Source organism: Poecilia reticulata, chromosome 7 (genome assembly GCF_904066995.2).
Source record: "Poecilia reticulata chromosome 7, P_reticulata-male-v2, whole genome shotgun sequence".
Lineage (NCBI taxonomy): Eukaryota > Metazoa > Chordata > Actinopteri > Cyprinodontiformes > Poeciliidae > Poecilia > Poecilia reticulata.
In genome coordinates, this window is record NC_088836.1 from 875,159 (window position 1) to 889,589 (window position 14,431).

Consider the following 14,431-nt stretch of genomic DNA (forward strand, 5'->3'; position numbering starts at 1 on the left):
GGATTTCAATAAAAAGCAGAAATGTTGTTAGTGCTTTGGACAGCATTGATACTTTAATAGATCTCTTTAGATTGGTATCAGTCATTAGCTAGATTTCTATCTGATTGTGAGTCTCTGGTTTTGTAAATTGATTTTGGCGTATTTCAATTTGGCTTTGAGAATTATAAATATCAGCAATGAAGAAGTTTGTTTTTGGCTTTTTTCCTGTAAAAAGAAGAGGTGACGTCACACTGTGCGTGAGAGAGCAGTCACTTTCAAACAGACTTGTGCTGTTATTAAATAAAGACAATGTAATCATGCAGTTGGTGTAATCATCCTGCTGTGTTCAAGTTTTCTCTGAAGTCGGAAGGTGAAGCTTTGACTGGTTACAGCGTTCCAATTAAGAAGTTAAGATTTCAACCCCCGCAGACATCGTCAATACCTCTAACAAGCATTACACCACAAACGCCACTTTTAAAGTAGCAGGCACTACATGTAGCTTTGGTTTTAGCTGCATTCTTACATGTCTTATACAAATTATCATGTTTTCACCACTTATTACTATCGTTGATGCGAGGAGCAGCCATATTGAAATGCAAAGTTGGCCTTACAAGTCATAGCTGGGGGTAGTCTGTGTTGCTTCCACTTTCCCAGAGAGAATTCCAACTTTCCACTGGGAAGTCAAAATTTCCCAGTTCTGACTACAACTTGAACACAGCATCCGTCCTTTGCACCTACTCTGGTTTAGTGTGGATTCCCTAGAGAATAGAGACTGAGATTTCAGAAAGACGACCATCGTTTCCAGATGCAGCATTACTGACGGACATTAAAACCAAACAGCTAGCTGTAAATAGCTTAGCGTTCCTGTTTTCTGCTCTGACTCTCTGTGTGAAGAAGCGGCCTGGATGAACAGCAGACGTCTCAGTGGAAAATATGGTTTCCTTTTGGAAGATTCTTTCACCTCTTCTGCATTTCCTAACTTTTTTAAACACTTCAATGTTACTAAAAACTGTTGACCAAGAAAATCAGATTTTTTTTAATTTCTGATAGGCAAGTCAACAGTTGAGCTTAAAATTTATTGGGGTTTTGATGATTTATTTGATCTGTCCTTCTTAAGGTCTGAATAATTAAATAAATAAATGGTGAACAACTTTAGTGAAATTAAGAAACAAAATTAGATTCAAATTTTTAGTTTATTTATACCAAAACCAGTTTTTATATGTCTTTTAAAGGTATTGGTGAGTCTTGTTCTTGTCTAAAGATCAATGATTCAGTACGGATGTTTACCAATACATTCAACTTTTAAGTCTTGTTTTTGTGAATTCATATTTTTCTGCATAACCCGGTCACAGATTTCACATCTACATTTCTGGTTCTGTCCCACACCAATGTTTTCTGTCTCTTTTACTTGTGATTTTCCACAGTTTCTTCTCCTGCTGGTGAAAAATGGTGGAGTTTCTTGATTAGAACACACACTGCTGAGTCCCCCCACATCGCATCATTGCTTTTGATTAGCTTCTTCAACCCCCTGCTCCCTCCTTTATCACTATCAACAACAGGGAGCGAAGCACACACACACACACACGTTTGCATGGCCATCTTTTTGGGGACCTTCCACTGACTTCCATTCATTTCTACAGCCTAAACCTTACCCTTATCCTAACCCGAACCAAAACTCAATTCACACCTTAGTCCACAATCTAACCCTGACCCAAAAACAGCGATTCCCCTTGAGGAGATCAGGCTTCGGTCCCACAAGGAGCAGTGGGTCCCTACAATGTAGTATGTGTCAGGAAAATGGTCTCCACAAGGTATTCCAGACAAATGCACACGCACACACACACGCACACACACACACACACACACACACACACACACACACACACACACACACACACACACACAGATTTTGGCTGCTGCTGGTGCTGCGGTGGCAGGGCATCACGTAAAGTCAGCACGGGGCTGACAGCTCCCTGTCCCTAATGAAGCACTAATAAACTGCTGCACCAAACAGTGGATCAGAGAGCAGTAAAGCTCCCCACCTGTCTGCCAGAGGGAGAGATTTTCAGAGAGAGGATAACTGTAATTCCCATCCCTCCAAACCACTCTTCCCAACTTTTCAGTATCAAGCAGAAGGCTTTCTCTCATTTGCATGCCTCTGATGTCAAATGCAAACTCAAATATTACAGAGGTTTGGATATTCCAGGTAAATTAAAATATTGCTCTAATCAGCGTTTCAGAAAGCTGCACAGCCAACTTGTCTTTTTATAGAGCCTCCATTTTGATGACAACTATCCAAATTAACTTCCAGTCGCTCTTATTTTCTGTTTAATAAAGACTGCTGTGGTTCTATAACATAAGCAAATGATTCATTGAGACTTACATTTTTAATAAATCAATATTATTTAACGTTTTTTTAATTGTAGCCATTGGTTAATTGTCAGCTTGTTCCTTTTCAAAAAGAAATATAACTTTTTTTTTTGTTTGCAACATTTTACCTGATCAGAACAGATGAAAAGTTTTTGCATCCACAGTAAACCAAAGGGCTTGGTGGGCTTTGTCGTACTTCTTGTTTTTTTTCTGCCGGCTACAGTAACTCGTTCTATTTTGCTCTGTTTTTCTTTTCAGTTTCTTTTCCGTTTCTCAAACACCAGCCAATAGTGTAAAAAGTAGCACTGTGTCTCAGTGGGATTTTCCATCAAATATTCTAGATGTATAAAAAATCCACAAAAAAGGCAGATTTCTTTGCAAATAACTTGGATAAAAGTTTCTCAGAAATTCAGAACCTTGAATATGTGGGGATCAATTGTATTACACTGGTAAACATGGGAGCTGCAGCAGTAGTTACCTGAAATTCATGTCATGTTTCCTTTTTGGGGTAAATCACAATAATATTCTATGCAATTATCAATATTTCTTTGTAGCTCTGAAGGAGTGGTATCAGTGCTTACCCTCTAAAATACCAGCTGCTTTCATCCAGGCGCTCTAATTTCAGACTTTTTCTTTTATTATTAATGATAAATTCAATTCAAAATCTGTGAAACATGCAAATTTAGCATGAGCTCTTTATCTCCTTACGGCCACTTGGCATTGATTTCCTTTGTAATCTTAAAGTATTCTCTTAAGTCTGGAGGCGCACCATGAATAGTAAACAGATCTTATTGGTTTCTTAATGGTTCTTCTGCTGCCTCTACAGCAACAATACATCACTGACTGATTTCTGTCCCAATTTAAACACCAATTTAATTAACATTAGGATGTGTCTGTGTTCACGTTTGCGATGGTGATACGCTACCTCATGCTCATCCATAATTAGGCACCAGGTATTTCAGGCCCAGCATGTTCCTCACAACGGTGGACAATATAAGAAACCTGCTGACTATAGGTATTCTCTGGAAGTCTGCCCATTTAAATCTGAGCCACTTGTGATTAATAGTAGAGCATGTGCTCAGTGAAAAGACAGATGAATACACAATAATGACAGAAATCTCAAAGTGCTTTAAGAAGTGGCTGAATCGTTGAAAATGAACTCAGTTTATTCTTTCAATTTTTGTGTAGCTGTCTCAGAACACTAAATAATCTGACCAGAATCACACATAATAGACCACATTTCTCAGCTTTCGAAGACACTTATTTAATTCAATGTGCCAAGAGTAGCTGCTGTGAATTTGTTGGAAAGAAAAGAAGTGGGTTGAGGAATTAGACGATGGGGCAAGATGACACTGGAGCCTGCTCTTCAGAGGTACGGCGCATCTCACAAGGTTTGAATGTCATCACAGTTAGTTTATCAGTATACAAACGCTATTTTTCCTCTCGTTTTGATAATTACGGCTTAAGACTACAATTCAGTTTCTCAGCAAATATGAATAGAACATGAAAACAGATTTATGTGAGCCTTCTTTATAATATATCTGTCCTGCATCAGAGTGTTCAATATACAGTCACAGCACTTGGTTAGGCCTCCTTGTACATGCAGAGCTGCATCAGTAACATGGAGGCCATCTGGTTCTGCTCAGATGTTAGTGAAGCTCAGGTTGCTCTGATAGGTTTGGGTGTCTGTGTCTCATGTTAACAGTAGATTCTTTGTGGAGTTTGGGTCAGCTGAGTTGGACATTAAAGATTCATGAATTCAGCGTCTCCACAAAATTCATCAGTGGAAAGAAGTTGCTCTGGTAAACGGCAGTCCTTACTTTGGACTTAATAAAACACAGTAGACCAACATGGCTCCTAGAATTATAATTGAGATCCAATGTTGAAACTTCAGATTGGATCTGAAGCTCCTCTGCTTGTGTCTTTTTCCACTCTCCCTTCAGACCCTTTAATTAAAAAAAAAAATTGATCTTTTGACCTTTTAGCAGCCATCCATTCCTTTTCCTGTTAAGTTCAGGTAAGACGCGTCTTGATGTCTTTGCAGCGCTGCAGCTCCTGAAACACTGCGCTGAGTCCCAGTCAATACCCCTCGAGTCTCTCCCAAACTCTTAATGAGATTCACACACTGCTGTGAAAACGCACACTAATGTGTTTTTGCAATGAATACATCTAGAAATCAGTGTTTGGCCATTAGAAATTGGAAAGGAATGAATATTTTCTGTGAAAAAAAATCTGCAACAGTGCTTTATGGTACTAAGTGTTTTTTTATCCTAAGAAATGTACAAATTACTGTTTCACCAGTTAATTTATTTTCTGTATCTGCACATCAAATCAACAGTTTGATTTATATTTTTCTGATTTGTTTCTGTCATAGTGTTGCTGTTTATCACTGTTAGATACATGGATACTCTTTACAGTGTGTTGTATGTTTTTTGCTTTTTAAATCCACTCAACGTTTCATGAAAATAACATTTTGTTAAAACTAAAGGATAACATTGCTTTGACTTATTTTTCACTTTTTGAATAGAAATTCTTAAATAAATTAACATTTTAGTTATTTGAATATATTGAGATCCACCTGTATATGTTTAAATGTACCATAGTAAATCATAATTGAATGCCAACATGAATAGATATATGAAAAGGCTTTGACGAAAATCTGAGAACGCTGGGTGTTTGAAGCTTCCGCTCCTCGCCGCAGACATCTCAGCTTCCTGTTTGAGCAGAAATGTTGCTTCTACAGTGTCACTTTGAAGCTTTATCTCTCTGTCTTTATTCTTATCTTTTTCCCTTCATTATCCCTGCCCGTCTAAACTCGCCAAGCTTCACTCCAGCAAAGGCGACTGATTTAATTGGCAGCGAGGCTCATTCCAATTTTACGAAGGGAGCTCTGCAGAGCTTTTTCTCCTCCTGCTTTCTCTTCTCCTTTTTTCCACCTTTCACATGATAATAATAGAAAAATACACTCAGAAGTTTGCTGCATTGAGCATGCTTTGTATTTCTTTTTTTTTCATTTGTGCTTGTTACACCTATCACATTCGCCGAAGCAATTTGTCTGCTTGTCTGGGTCTGAGAAGGGCGGCTTATCTGCACTAACGCCCCATCGAGGCTATGCTTCATATCCAAATTGGCCTCTCTTAGCATTCAAATAAAGAGAGCCCCCACCTCCCTTCCCAGGTTTGCTCTGTTTGTGTGCTTCGTTCTTTTGCTCCCACCATCCTCTGCTTGTGAAGCTACTGCTCCACTCAGAGGCAGAGGAAGCAGGGAGTGTAGGAAAGCCCAGATTATTATTCAGGGAGATCAAAAAGTGCAAAGATGTCTATACCACAAAATAAACACGGGTTCCTCTTCTGCTTCCTGTTCACTCACACCAGCAAACCAAAACAACCCACAACCCACCAGAACTGCAGAATTATGAAGTGGAAGGAAAAATATGTTCCACTTTTTCAGCCATTCATTTTCTAACACCCTTGTCCCTTAGTGGGGTCAGGAGGGTTGCTGGTGTCTATCTCCAGCTAATGTTCCGGGCGAGAGGCGGGATACATCCTGGACAGGTTGCCAGCTGTTGCAGGACAACACAAGAGACAGACAGGACAAACAACCATGCATGCACACTCACACCTAGGGACAATTTAGAGAAATCAATTAACCTGACAGTCATGTTTTTTGGACTGTGGGAGGAAACCGGAGTACCTGCAGAAAACCCACCATGCACAGGGAGAACATGCAAACTCCATGCAGAAAGACCCCAGGCTGGGAATCAAACCCAGAACCTTCTTGCTGCAAGGCAACAGCTCTACCTACTGCACCACTGTGCAGCCCTCCGTTTTTTCTTCTGAAGTTAAAATTGGAAAAGTGTGTCGTGTTTGCTTTCAGCTTCCCTGACTTGGTAGACCCACCTTTTATTTCATTTTCAGCTAAAAGCCTTTAGAGCTTTGTCTCTTCCAGCTTTTTTTTCTTATAGTACATTATTAAATTCATAATATTTCAAATCTTGCCTCAGAATTTGGGAGATGGGGAGACTGGAGGAAGATAAGATCCTTCAAGGTTTGGATCTTCCATCAGTCTGTTAGTGAGAGCCATCAGAACTAGAACCAGGAAGAGGCTCAACAACCTGACAAAGAAGGCTGATTCTGGTTCCGGTTCTGTTCTGGGGATGGTGGTGGAACGTATGGAGATGATGATGCCAAGACGGACTTTACATAAAATGGAGAAAATGATGGACAACCCTGACAATCCTCTTGACCTCTGACCTGATGATGTGGCCGGTCATTCTCCAATGTGGATTAGAACAATCCTGCGAAGACCAGACAGACAAAATTCCTGTACAGTGCCATTAAAGGCTTCTGGCATCTTATTGCAAATGCCTGGTTTCATTTATTTGCTTGGATTATTTGGTTAATGTTGAAATTGGCTTAATGTTCTGAAACACTGCAGAAACATACAAAACAAAAAAAAAGAAATCAGGAAGGAGCCAAACACTTTTTCACACTACTGAATCATTTTTCATCCACTTAACATTAAATGCATCAGGCTGTTTCGGTCTGTCAGACAAAATCCCAGCCACACATTGAAGCTAACTGTGCCTGAGCCCAGATCATTCAGTGTGTGCTGGATGTGCTTTGTGTGTTGCTGCTCCAACAAGGTTGTTACCTCAATGCCGTATCCTGCAGGTCATCAGCATCTCATTGTTCACATGATAAGACACAAAGCATCACAATGGCCATCTAGTCAGCGCAGGAAAGCCACAAGGCTGTCATCAGCCACTCACAATACCTGATGATTTTCAGTAATTACTTTTGATTTCACTAAACCATTTTCCACCAGTCTCCCCTTGGTCTGGGCTGCAATTTAGCACTTTATTTTGAAGATACTTATAAAATTAGGTCTAGCAGCAGTTTCAAAGTTCCTCGGCGCAAAGGAGGAGGTGTTCATTAGCGACTCTGAGGCAACAGACCTCAAAAGAACTTGACAGCAGAACGAGAAAAAGAGGGGAAGAGAGAATGTGTCACAAAGATGAGGGAAGCAAGGTGGGGCAATCCTTTGATCAATAGTACTCCTTATAACAATCTCGTCTCCGTTCCCATCCTTAATATACATATCTCTTCATGCGCTCCTCTCTGTTATTAACAAGGCAGTGCTGCTCCATCGTTAGAACGGGTATTGAATTTTTTAAAAGAGACATTTCCCCTTGTCTTCGCTCACAAATGATGATAGGTGGAGGGAAAAAGAAGCACAAAGCAATATGCAAGTCAGCCTATACACTTTGGCCACACCTTTAAATTAAATTCATCGATGCTGGATGTAACAAAAGAGGGTTGATAATATCAGACATGGGTAAATATTTATTACAAAGAAAGAAAAGGAGCCAGGCTTAGGAAATGAGGGCTTCCAACGCTCTGCTTCGCTCCAACTGGAGAGCATGTTTGTGTCCGTGACAGTCATAAATATGGATTATGCTGAGAAATGACAACGATTGTAATCTCATGGATGTCTTTTGTCAAACACACGAAGCTCCTGGAAACTCCCTGTACTCCCCAATGCTGGTGGCGAATGCCGGCAAAATTAAAAGTTTCACCTTCTCCATTGATTAGAATGAGCCACTCAGCGACAAGTGGCCTGTTGTTTAATTGGGGTGGAAACTGTCCTTAGGGTATGCATGTGGGGGGGGAGGTTACATATCTCTGCTTCCTTTTCTCTTCTTTCTCTTGGACTAATTTGTGAAAAGGTAAACATTCAAAGGGTTGCTGTGCAGCTGGGCCGATTAAAGCTGCTCTAGCATAGCAATGCAGAATGTGGGGTCCAAATGCAAAGCTTGTAATTCAATTCACGCCGCTCGCTGAAACGAACAGGACTCGTCGGTACGAATCGACAACTGTGGTGCCGCATCCTTACCCAACGGGTGTCAAGTAGTTCTTCAAACAACTGCGGTGGGCTTCTAAAAGTGCACCAGCAGCCACAAGGATAAGATGGCCTGTCAATCATAATGCACTCCAGTGTATAGAGAGCATTCAGCACTCTTCTGCTGCTGTTTGACAGATGTCAATGTGGAAAAAAAGAAAAGGAAAGAGAAAATGCTTTTGGCTAAATGAGCCTTTCATGTGTGTCCGCCTGCAGCTCTGAAGAATCCCTGCGCCGAGGTGACCTGCAGCTACGGCAGCACCTGCGTCCAGTCATCGGACGGCCTGTCAGCTAAATGCATGTGCCCCCTCAGCTGCAATGACAAGCCCAATCAGATGGTGTGCGGCAGCAACGGGAAGGACTACCGTAACGAGTGTGAGCTCCACCAGCAAGCCTGCAAGAACCAGAAGAACATCCGGGTCCAATTCCACGGACCCTGCGGTGAGTCCTGTCCTCTGCTTCCTTTTCTCTTGGTGTCATGTTTCCTATTGGTTAGTCAAAGTTAAAGATAATAAAAAAAGGTGTACAATACCAGCCAGCCAGCTCTGTAGTGACTTTTGCATTTCACAACCTATTTTTGGGTATTCATACATATTTACCTTTGTGGCCAAGGTAAATATGTATGTACCAAAACAAACAATGCTTGATTTGGCAGCCATACTAAACCTGGCCTTTTCTGACCTTCATCCATTTGTTTCATAGAATCTATGAAACAAACTGCATAAGATTTCTGTTAATGTAATTCAGAAGAAGACAACAATGGAACCTCTCTCCTTGAAGTTCTTGATGATGCGATAGATTGTTGACTGAGGTGAATCTTTCTAGCTGTGATACTCTTCCCTGTTAGGCCATTTTTGTGCAGTACAATGATGACTGCATGTGTTTCTTTAGAGATAACCATGGTGCACAGAAGAGAAACAATGATGCCAAGCACCAGCCTCTTTTTAAAGTGTCCAGTGGCGTCATTCTTACTTCATCATGACAGATTGATCTCCAGCCCTGTCCTCATCAACTCACACACCTGTGTTAATGGAGCAATCACTGAAACGATGTTAGCTGGTCCTTTTAAGGCTGCAATGAAGTTGAAATGTGTTTTGGGGGATAAGTTGCATATCTTTCTATTTGAGGAGATGAAACCATAAAAAAGGCATTTCTGCTTTATGATATACTCAAAACAGAAACAACTTTCTCCTACTTTTTCCTATTTCCTTTGTTTACTCCCACCGCCTCTGTTGTTGTTTTCCCTCCTCGTAGTGCAGTTACGTCTGGCACACCTCAGCTAATTCTCATTTTTCTTTCAGATTGCTTTGCTTCACGCAGGCCTTCCTGTGGTGTGAATTGTTGTTTTCTCTAAGTAGGTCTTCAGAGCCGTTGTTATTGTCTGCTTCTTTTGCTCTTCCTTGTTATCATCTGGCAAGTGGTTGTTTACGCTCGACACACTCAACTTTTACTTCCTTGGCAAAGCCAGATGGAGTGAAAGAACAACAAAAAGTAACTCTGTCTCACAGCAGCAGGAGCTGAAGCCGGGTGCTGGGTTGCAGAGAAATGGATGCGTAGATCCGCTGGCAGAAGGTTGGTTGTATAAATTGGGAGCGAGTCGCCCGTGTTTCCCTCAGAAGGGCCAAGGCTCAGGGGAGCAGATGGCCCTGATGCTTCTCTAAATCTCCCTGCAGCCATTTCATCTAAAACCTCGGGCCAAACCCGTTTGATTTATCCACGCTGCTAGTTTTTGCGGCAAACAAGCTATTCTTTTTGTAATTACCGTACTTGCTCAGCTAGAGAAAATCATGGGTTCTGGAAGCAGTCCTTCTCAGTTAATGGGAGGTAATGGTCTTTCTCTCAGATAATGGTCTGGCTGGCGGCCTAGGCACTGCGTCATGCAGAGACACTGCGTGAATTACGATAAAACCCTTGTTTATTCAGTTGCAAGTCTCTGCGAGCTTCTGCATTGTGCTGCTAGAAATCAATCCGGGTCCTGGCCGGAGGTCACCCTGCCTTTTTAACCAAACCAATCTGTCCTTCTCTTAAAATGCCCTGGTATTGTCATTCCTCGTGGCGCTGCCAAAGGTCTTTGGAAACCATTCCCTCTTATTTTTCAGCTACTTATTCTCTTTCTTCCTTTCCCGATGATCGGCTGTTTCATCCTTGGAGTGTGTTGAATGACTCGCCCAGACTTGGCAGTGATTCAATGAGTTGCAGTTCCACATAAATCCTTTTCTCTTCCTGCGTCCTGGAAGCATGGACAGCAGGATAAAGCCAGAGTTTCCATGAGGTAGAACCGTGGTCCTGCACATCTTCAGGCCCATTTCATTATGATCCGTGTACTGATAAGGCAGAGTGAGGCCAGAGCGGGTTTCTCTGGAGGAAGGCAGCGCATCAAGGCGATGGTCTCTTCATCTATTTGCTTGTCTTCGCTTCACATCAAAGGTCCTGCCTTGTCCTGCTCTCCTCCCCAGGGTCAGTGATATTATCTCTGAAGCACCACTGCTTTGTTTCCAACTTCCAACCCAACAAACATAAAACACAGAAATGTTTCTAACAGGACATTAAGCATTACAGTGATTCCTTGTTTTTCTTAGTGGTTGCGTTCCGAAAATAACCTGCGATAAGCAAAATCCGCGAAGTAGTTACCTTTATTTTTTACAATTATTACACAGCATAGTTAAATACTCTACATTGAAACCTAAGAACAAAACCTGTTTTCAGGTCAGGGGATGTGTGTGTGCATCAATCGGGCCTTAATGTGATCCGGAGTCATGTCATTAAAGCGTCTCCTCCAACCTGCCCCGCGAGATTCACAGCTGTATCTACGGCAGATCGACGGATCTCGTCAAGCGAGCCTCTGGTCGGGTTTTGTGCTGATTCTGGCCAGTTTTTTCCAGCAGGCATTCAAAGTTTCAGTTTTCATCTCCTGAATGGCCAATCTGTATTACTTATATTCAGGGGTGAAAGTAGTTTTAAATTCTTGGGGGTACTATGACAAAAAAAACAAGAAAAAGAATTTTATATATATATATATATATATATATATATATATATATATATATATATATATATTGCTTCTTTGTGTGCTTTGGAGTTTCTGTGCTGATAAATTTTTTGGTGAGGTGATAAAAGCTGGGTAGCTGCTACAAAATAAAGCTGTATCCTCCTTCAGCCCACTGACTGCAATGTTGACACCTTGAGATGCCATGAAACCTAAATCCTGAACATCATAGCATGGATGCATCCCAGTTTTCCACGTTTGGCATTATCGTGACTCCTATTCATTTTAGCCTTGAAACTGGTTCTATTGATCCTGTGTCCAGACAGAGGGGTAATCAGTAGCCCAGCATCATGACCTGTTTGTTCTGAAGATTCTCCAACTTCCACTTCATCTTCCTAACATGGTGCCTCTCTGACTCTCACCCTGACTCTCATACTGATAGGAGGAACCACAGAGCTCTGTTAGGTTAAAGCTCATCTTCTGAAGTTGGGATATTTTTCTTCCAACAGGTTCCAGAGGAATCACCTCAAACCAGATGTTGGACTGGATTTTATTTCACTGTCATTTGTGAATGTTAGAGCCTCATTTTCAACAGTGGAGCTACAAAGGTTGAAAGAGGTTATTTTGGAGAAAATCTCATCAACATCAATATTTCCACTGAATTAGGCCGACCCGAGATTACGTTAAAAACATAACATTCAGTCCGTTACGATATTAGGTTTGCAGGCTTGATATTTATTTTGCGATCATTAATAAACCTCTCATGAACACAGCGGTGGTTGATTAGTTAATTTTAAACTCCTGCTCTGCTTTTTTATTTTGGTAATGGAACCGAAACGCACAGAATTGCGCAACACCTTGTTGAAACAATAATCACTGAGATTATTATTGTTGTTGGATCATTAATTTGAACATGTTTTGTTGATTTTGTTGTTGTTGTTCTTTCATAAAGTTCTGAACGTTTTGATAAGGACCCAGAGGAGGACGTGCTGCTCTCAGCCTCCTGGCTGCGTTCAGTTTGTCACCTCATGCTGAGACTCAAAACCTTCCGCGATGGTCGTATTGCACTGCTGCTCTAGAAAAGCATGAACAGTTCAGAAACAATATGAAATGAGAAAAAAGGTATTCATTAACTGATTAAGTCGTGTTTTAGATTGTTCTTGAAAAACTAATCAGTCACGGCTGATTAGTGGGTGAATTCACAGCTGCACAGTGAAGCCACTGATGTTTTACAGCTGACAGCCACTCCCCTCTCTTGCAGGTACTGATTACCCCTGCTAAATGTTTTAGGGGTAGCGGTACCCAACCGTACCCCCTTACTTTCACCCCTGCTTATATTTAAATACTGTAACGTTATTGGCACACAGGTAGAGAAGAACGGCAGAGACTGTTTAGCCAATCAGGATGCAGAACACTGTGAAACACTGTGAAAACACTGTGAAAAAAACTGCACACAAAAAAGATCCGCGAAGCAGCGAGACCGTAAAAGGTGAACCACGTTATAGTAAGGGATCACTGTATTCGCTTGGAGGAGGTAAGGGTATGAGAACAGATCCATCTTAAAAGGTGAAATTTTACACACACATTTTGTGTTTTAAAGTATCTCAGTTCAGTGTAGTTCTACTGCACAGATAAATAAGCCAGCTGATAAATCGGCACAAATTTCCTTCACTTTGGGTGATCAGTGATCAGCTGATACTTACACATGAAGTCAATCTGATCTACTGATCTCATCTACCTGAGCAAAGGTCTAAACATCCGACTTCTGTCCTCTTCTGCTCTGGTTTGACTGTTAGCCTCATCCATCAGCTTAACACCCCCCATCAGGTCAACAGCGCCCATCGAGTTAACACCCCTGATCGAGTTAACACCACCCATCAGCTTAACACCCCCCATCGAGTTAACACCCCTGATCGAGTTAACACCACCCATCAGGTTAACACCCCCCATCGAGTTAACACCCCTGATCGAGTTAACACCGCCCATCAGCTTAACACCCCCCATCAGGTTAACACCGCCCATTGAGTTAACACCCCCCATCGAGTTAACACCCCCCATCAGGTTAACACCCCTGATCGAGTTAACACCCCTGATCGAGTTAACACCCCCCATCAGGTTAACACCCCCCATCGAGTTAACACCCCCCATCAGGTTAACACCCCCCATCGAGTTAACACCCCCCATCGAGTTAACACCCCTGATCGAGTTAACACCGCCCATCAGCTTAACACCCCCCATCAGGTTAACACCGCCCATTGAGTTAACACCCCCCATCAGGTTAACACCCCCCATCGAGTTAACACCCCCCATCAGGTTAACACCCCCCATCGAGTTAACACCCCCCATCGAGTTAACACCCCTGATCGAGTTAACACCGCCCATCAGCTTAACACCCCCCATCAGGTTAACACCGCCCATCGAGTTAACACCCCCATCAGGTTAACACCCCCCATCGAGTTAACACCCCTGATCGAGTTAACACCCCCCATCAGGTCAACAGCGCCCATCGAGTTAACGCCCCCCCATCGAGTTAACACTGCCCATCGAGTTAACACCCCTCATTGAGTTAACACCCCTCATTGAGTTAACACCACTCATCAGGTTAACACCACCCATCAGGTTAACACCACTCATCAGGTCAACAGCGCCCACCATGTCATGTTACTTCAAACTATTGTTTGTTACTTCAAACTATTGTTTGAAGTAACAATAGTCAAGTTACCTCACTGTTGCCAACTCAGGGACTTTCTTTCTATATTTAGCGACATTTCAGATAAATTGACCAAAATCAGAATTGGCAGGTCAGGTTTTTTGAAGATCAGCCAGAAAACTTCTATCGGTGGAGCTCTAGGGTCCAGTTAGATCGGTCTAGTGTTACAGCCCAAGACCTTTCCTCTGGGTCTTTAACGTCCCTATTTTAGACTTCTTGATTGGTGCTGATTGGAAGTGGAGGCAGCTGGCCAGTGTCTCCAGAATGACATCAAACCCAGTTTAAGAAGCCCATTCTTTCTGTCCCTCTGACACTCCTCACTCTCACTCTGTTTCCTTGCCTTTCTCTCCCCTTTCTCCTTCTCCTCCCCAACTAGTTATGATTTTTGTTAAATAAATCCCATTTGAAGTTATCCCATGCGTTGCTTCCCTTTAATTTGTTATGGTTTAAGAGCCAGACCTTAACAATAGTTACATTTTAAACTG

At 42.0% G+C, this 14,431-nt stretch overlaps 1 protein-coding gene across 12 annotated transcripts in view; it reads left to right on the forward strand.

The window, feature by feature from the left end:
- agrn (agrin) overlaps nucleotides 1-14,431 on the forward strand; it is a 464,513-nt gene that overhangs the window by 311,044 nt on the left and 139,038 nt on the right. For all 12 annotated transcript variants that reach the window (XM_081608532.1, XM_081608541.1, XM_081608536.1 and 9 more), the window contains one exon: nucleotides 8,467-8,691. In XM_081608532.1, the coding sequence (XP_081464658.1) occupies nucleotides 8,467-8,691 (225 nt within the window). The remainder of the gene's footprint in view (nucleotides 1-8,466; nucleotides 8,692-14,431) is intronic.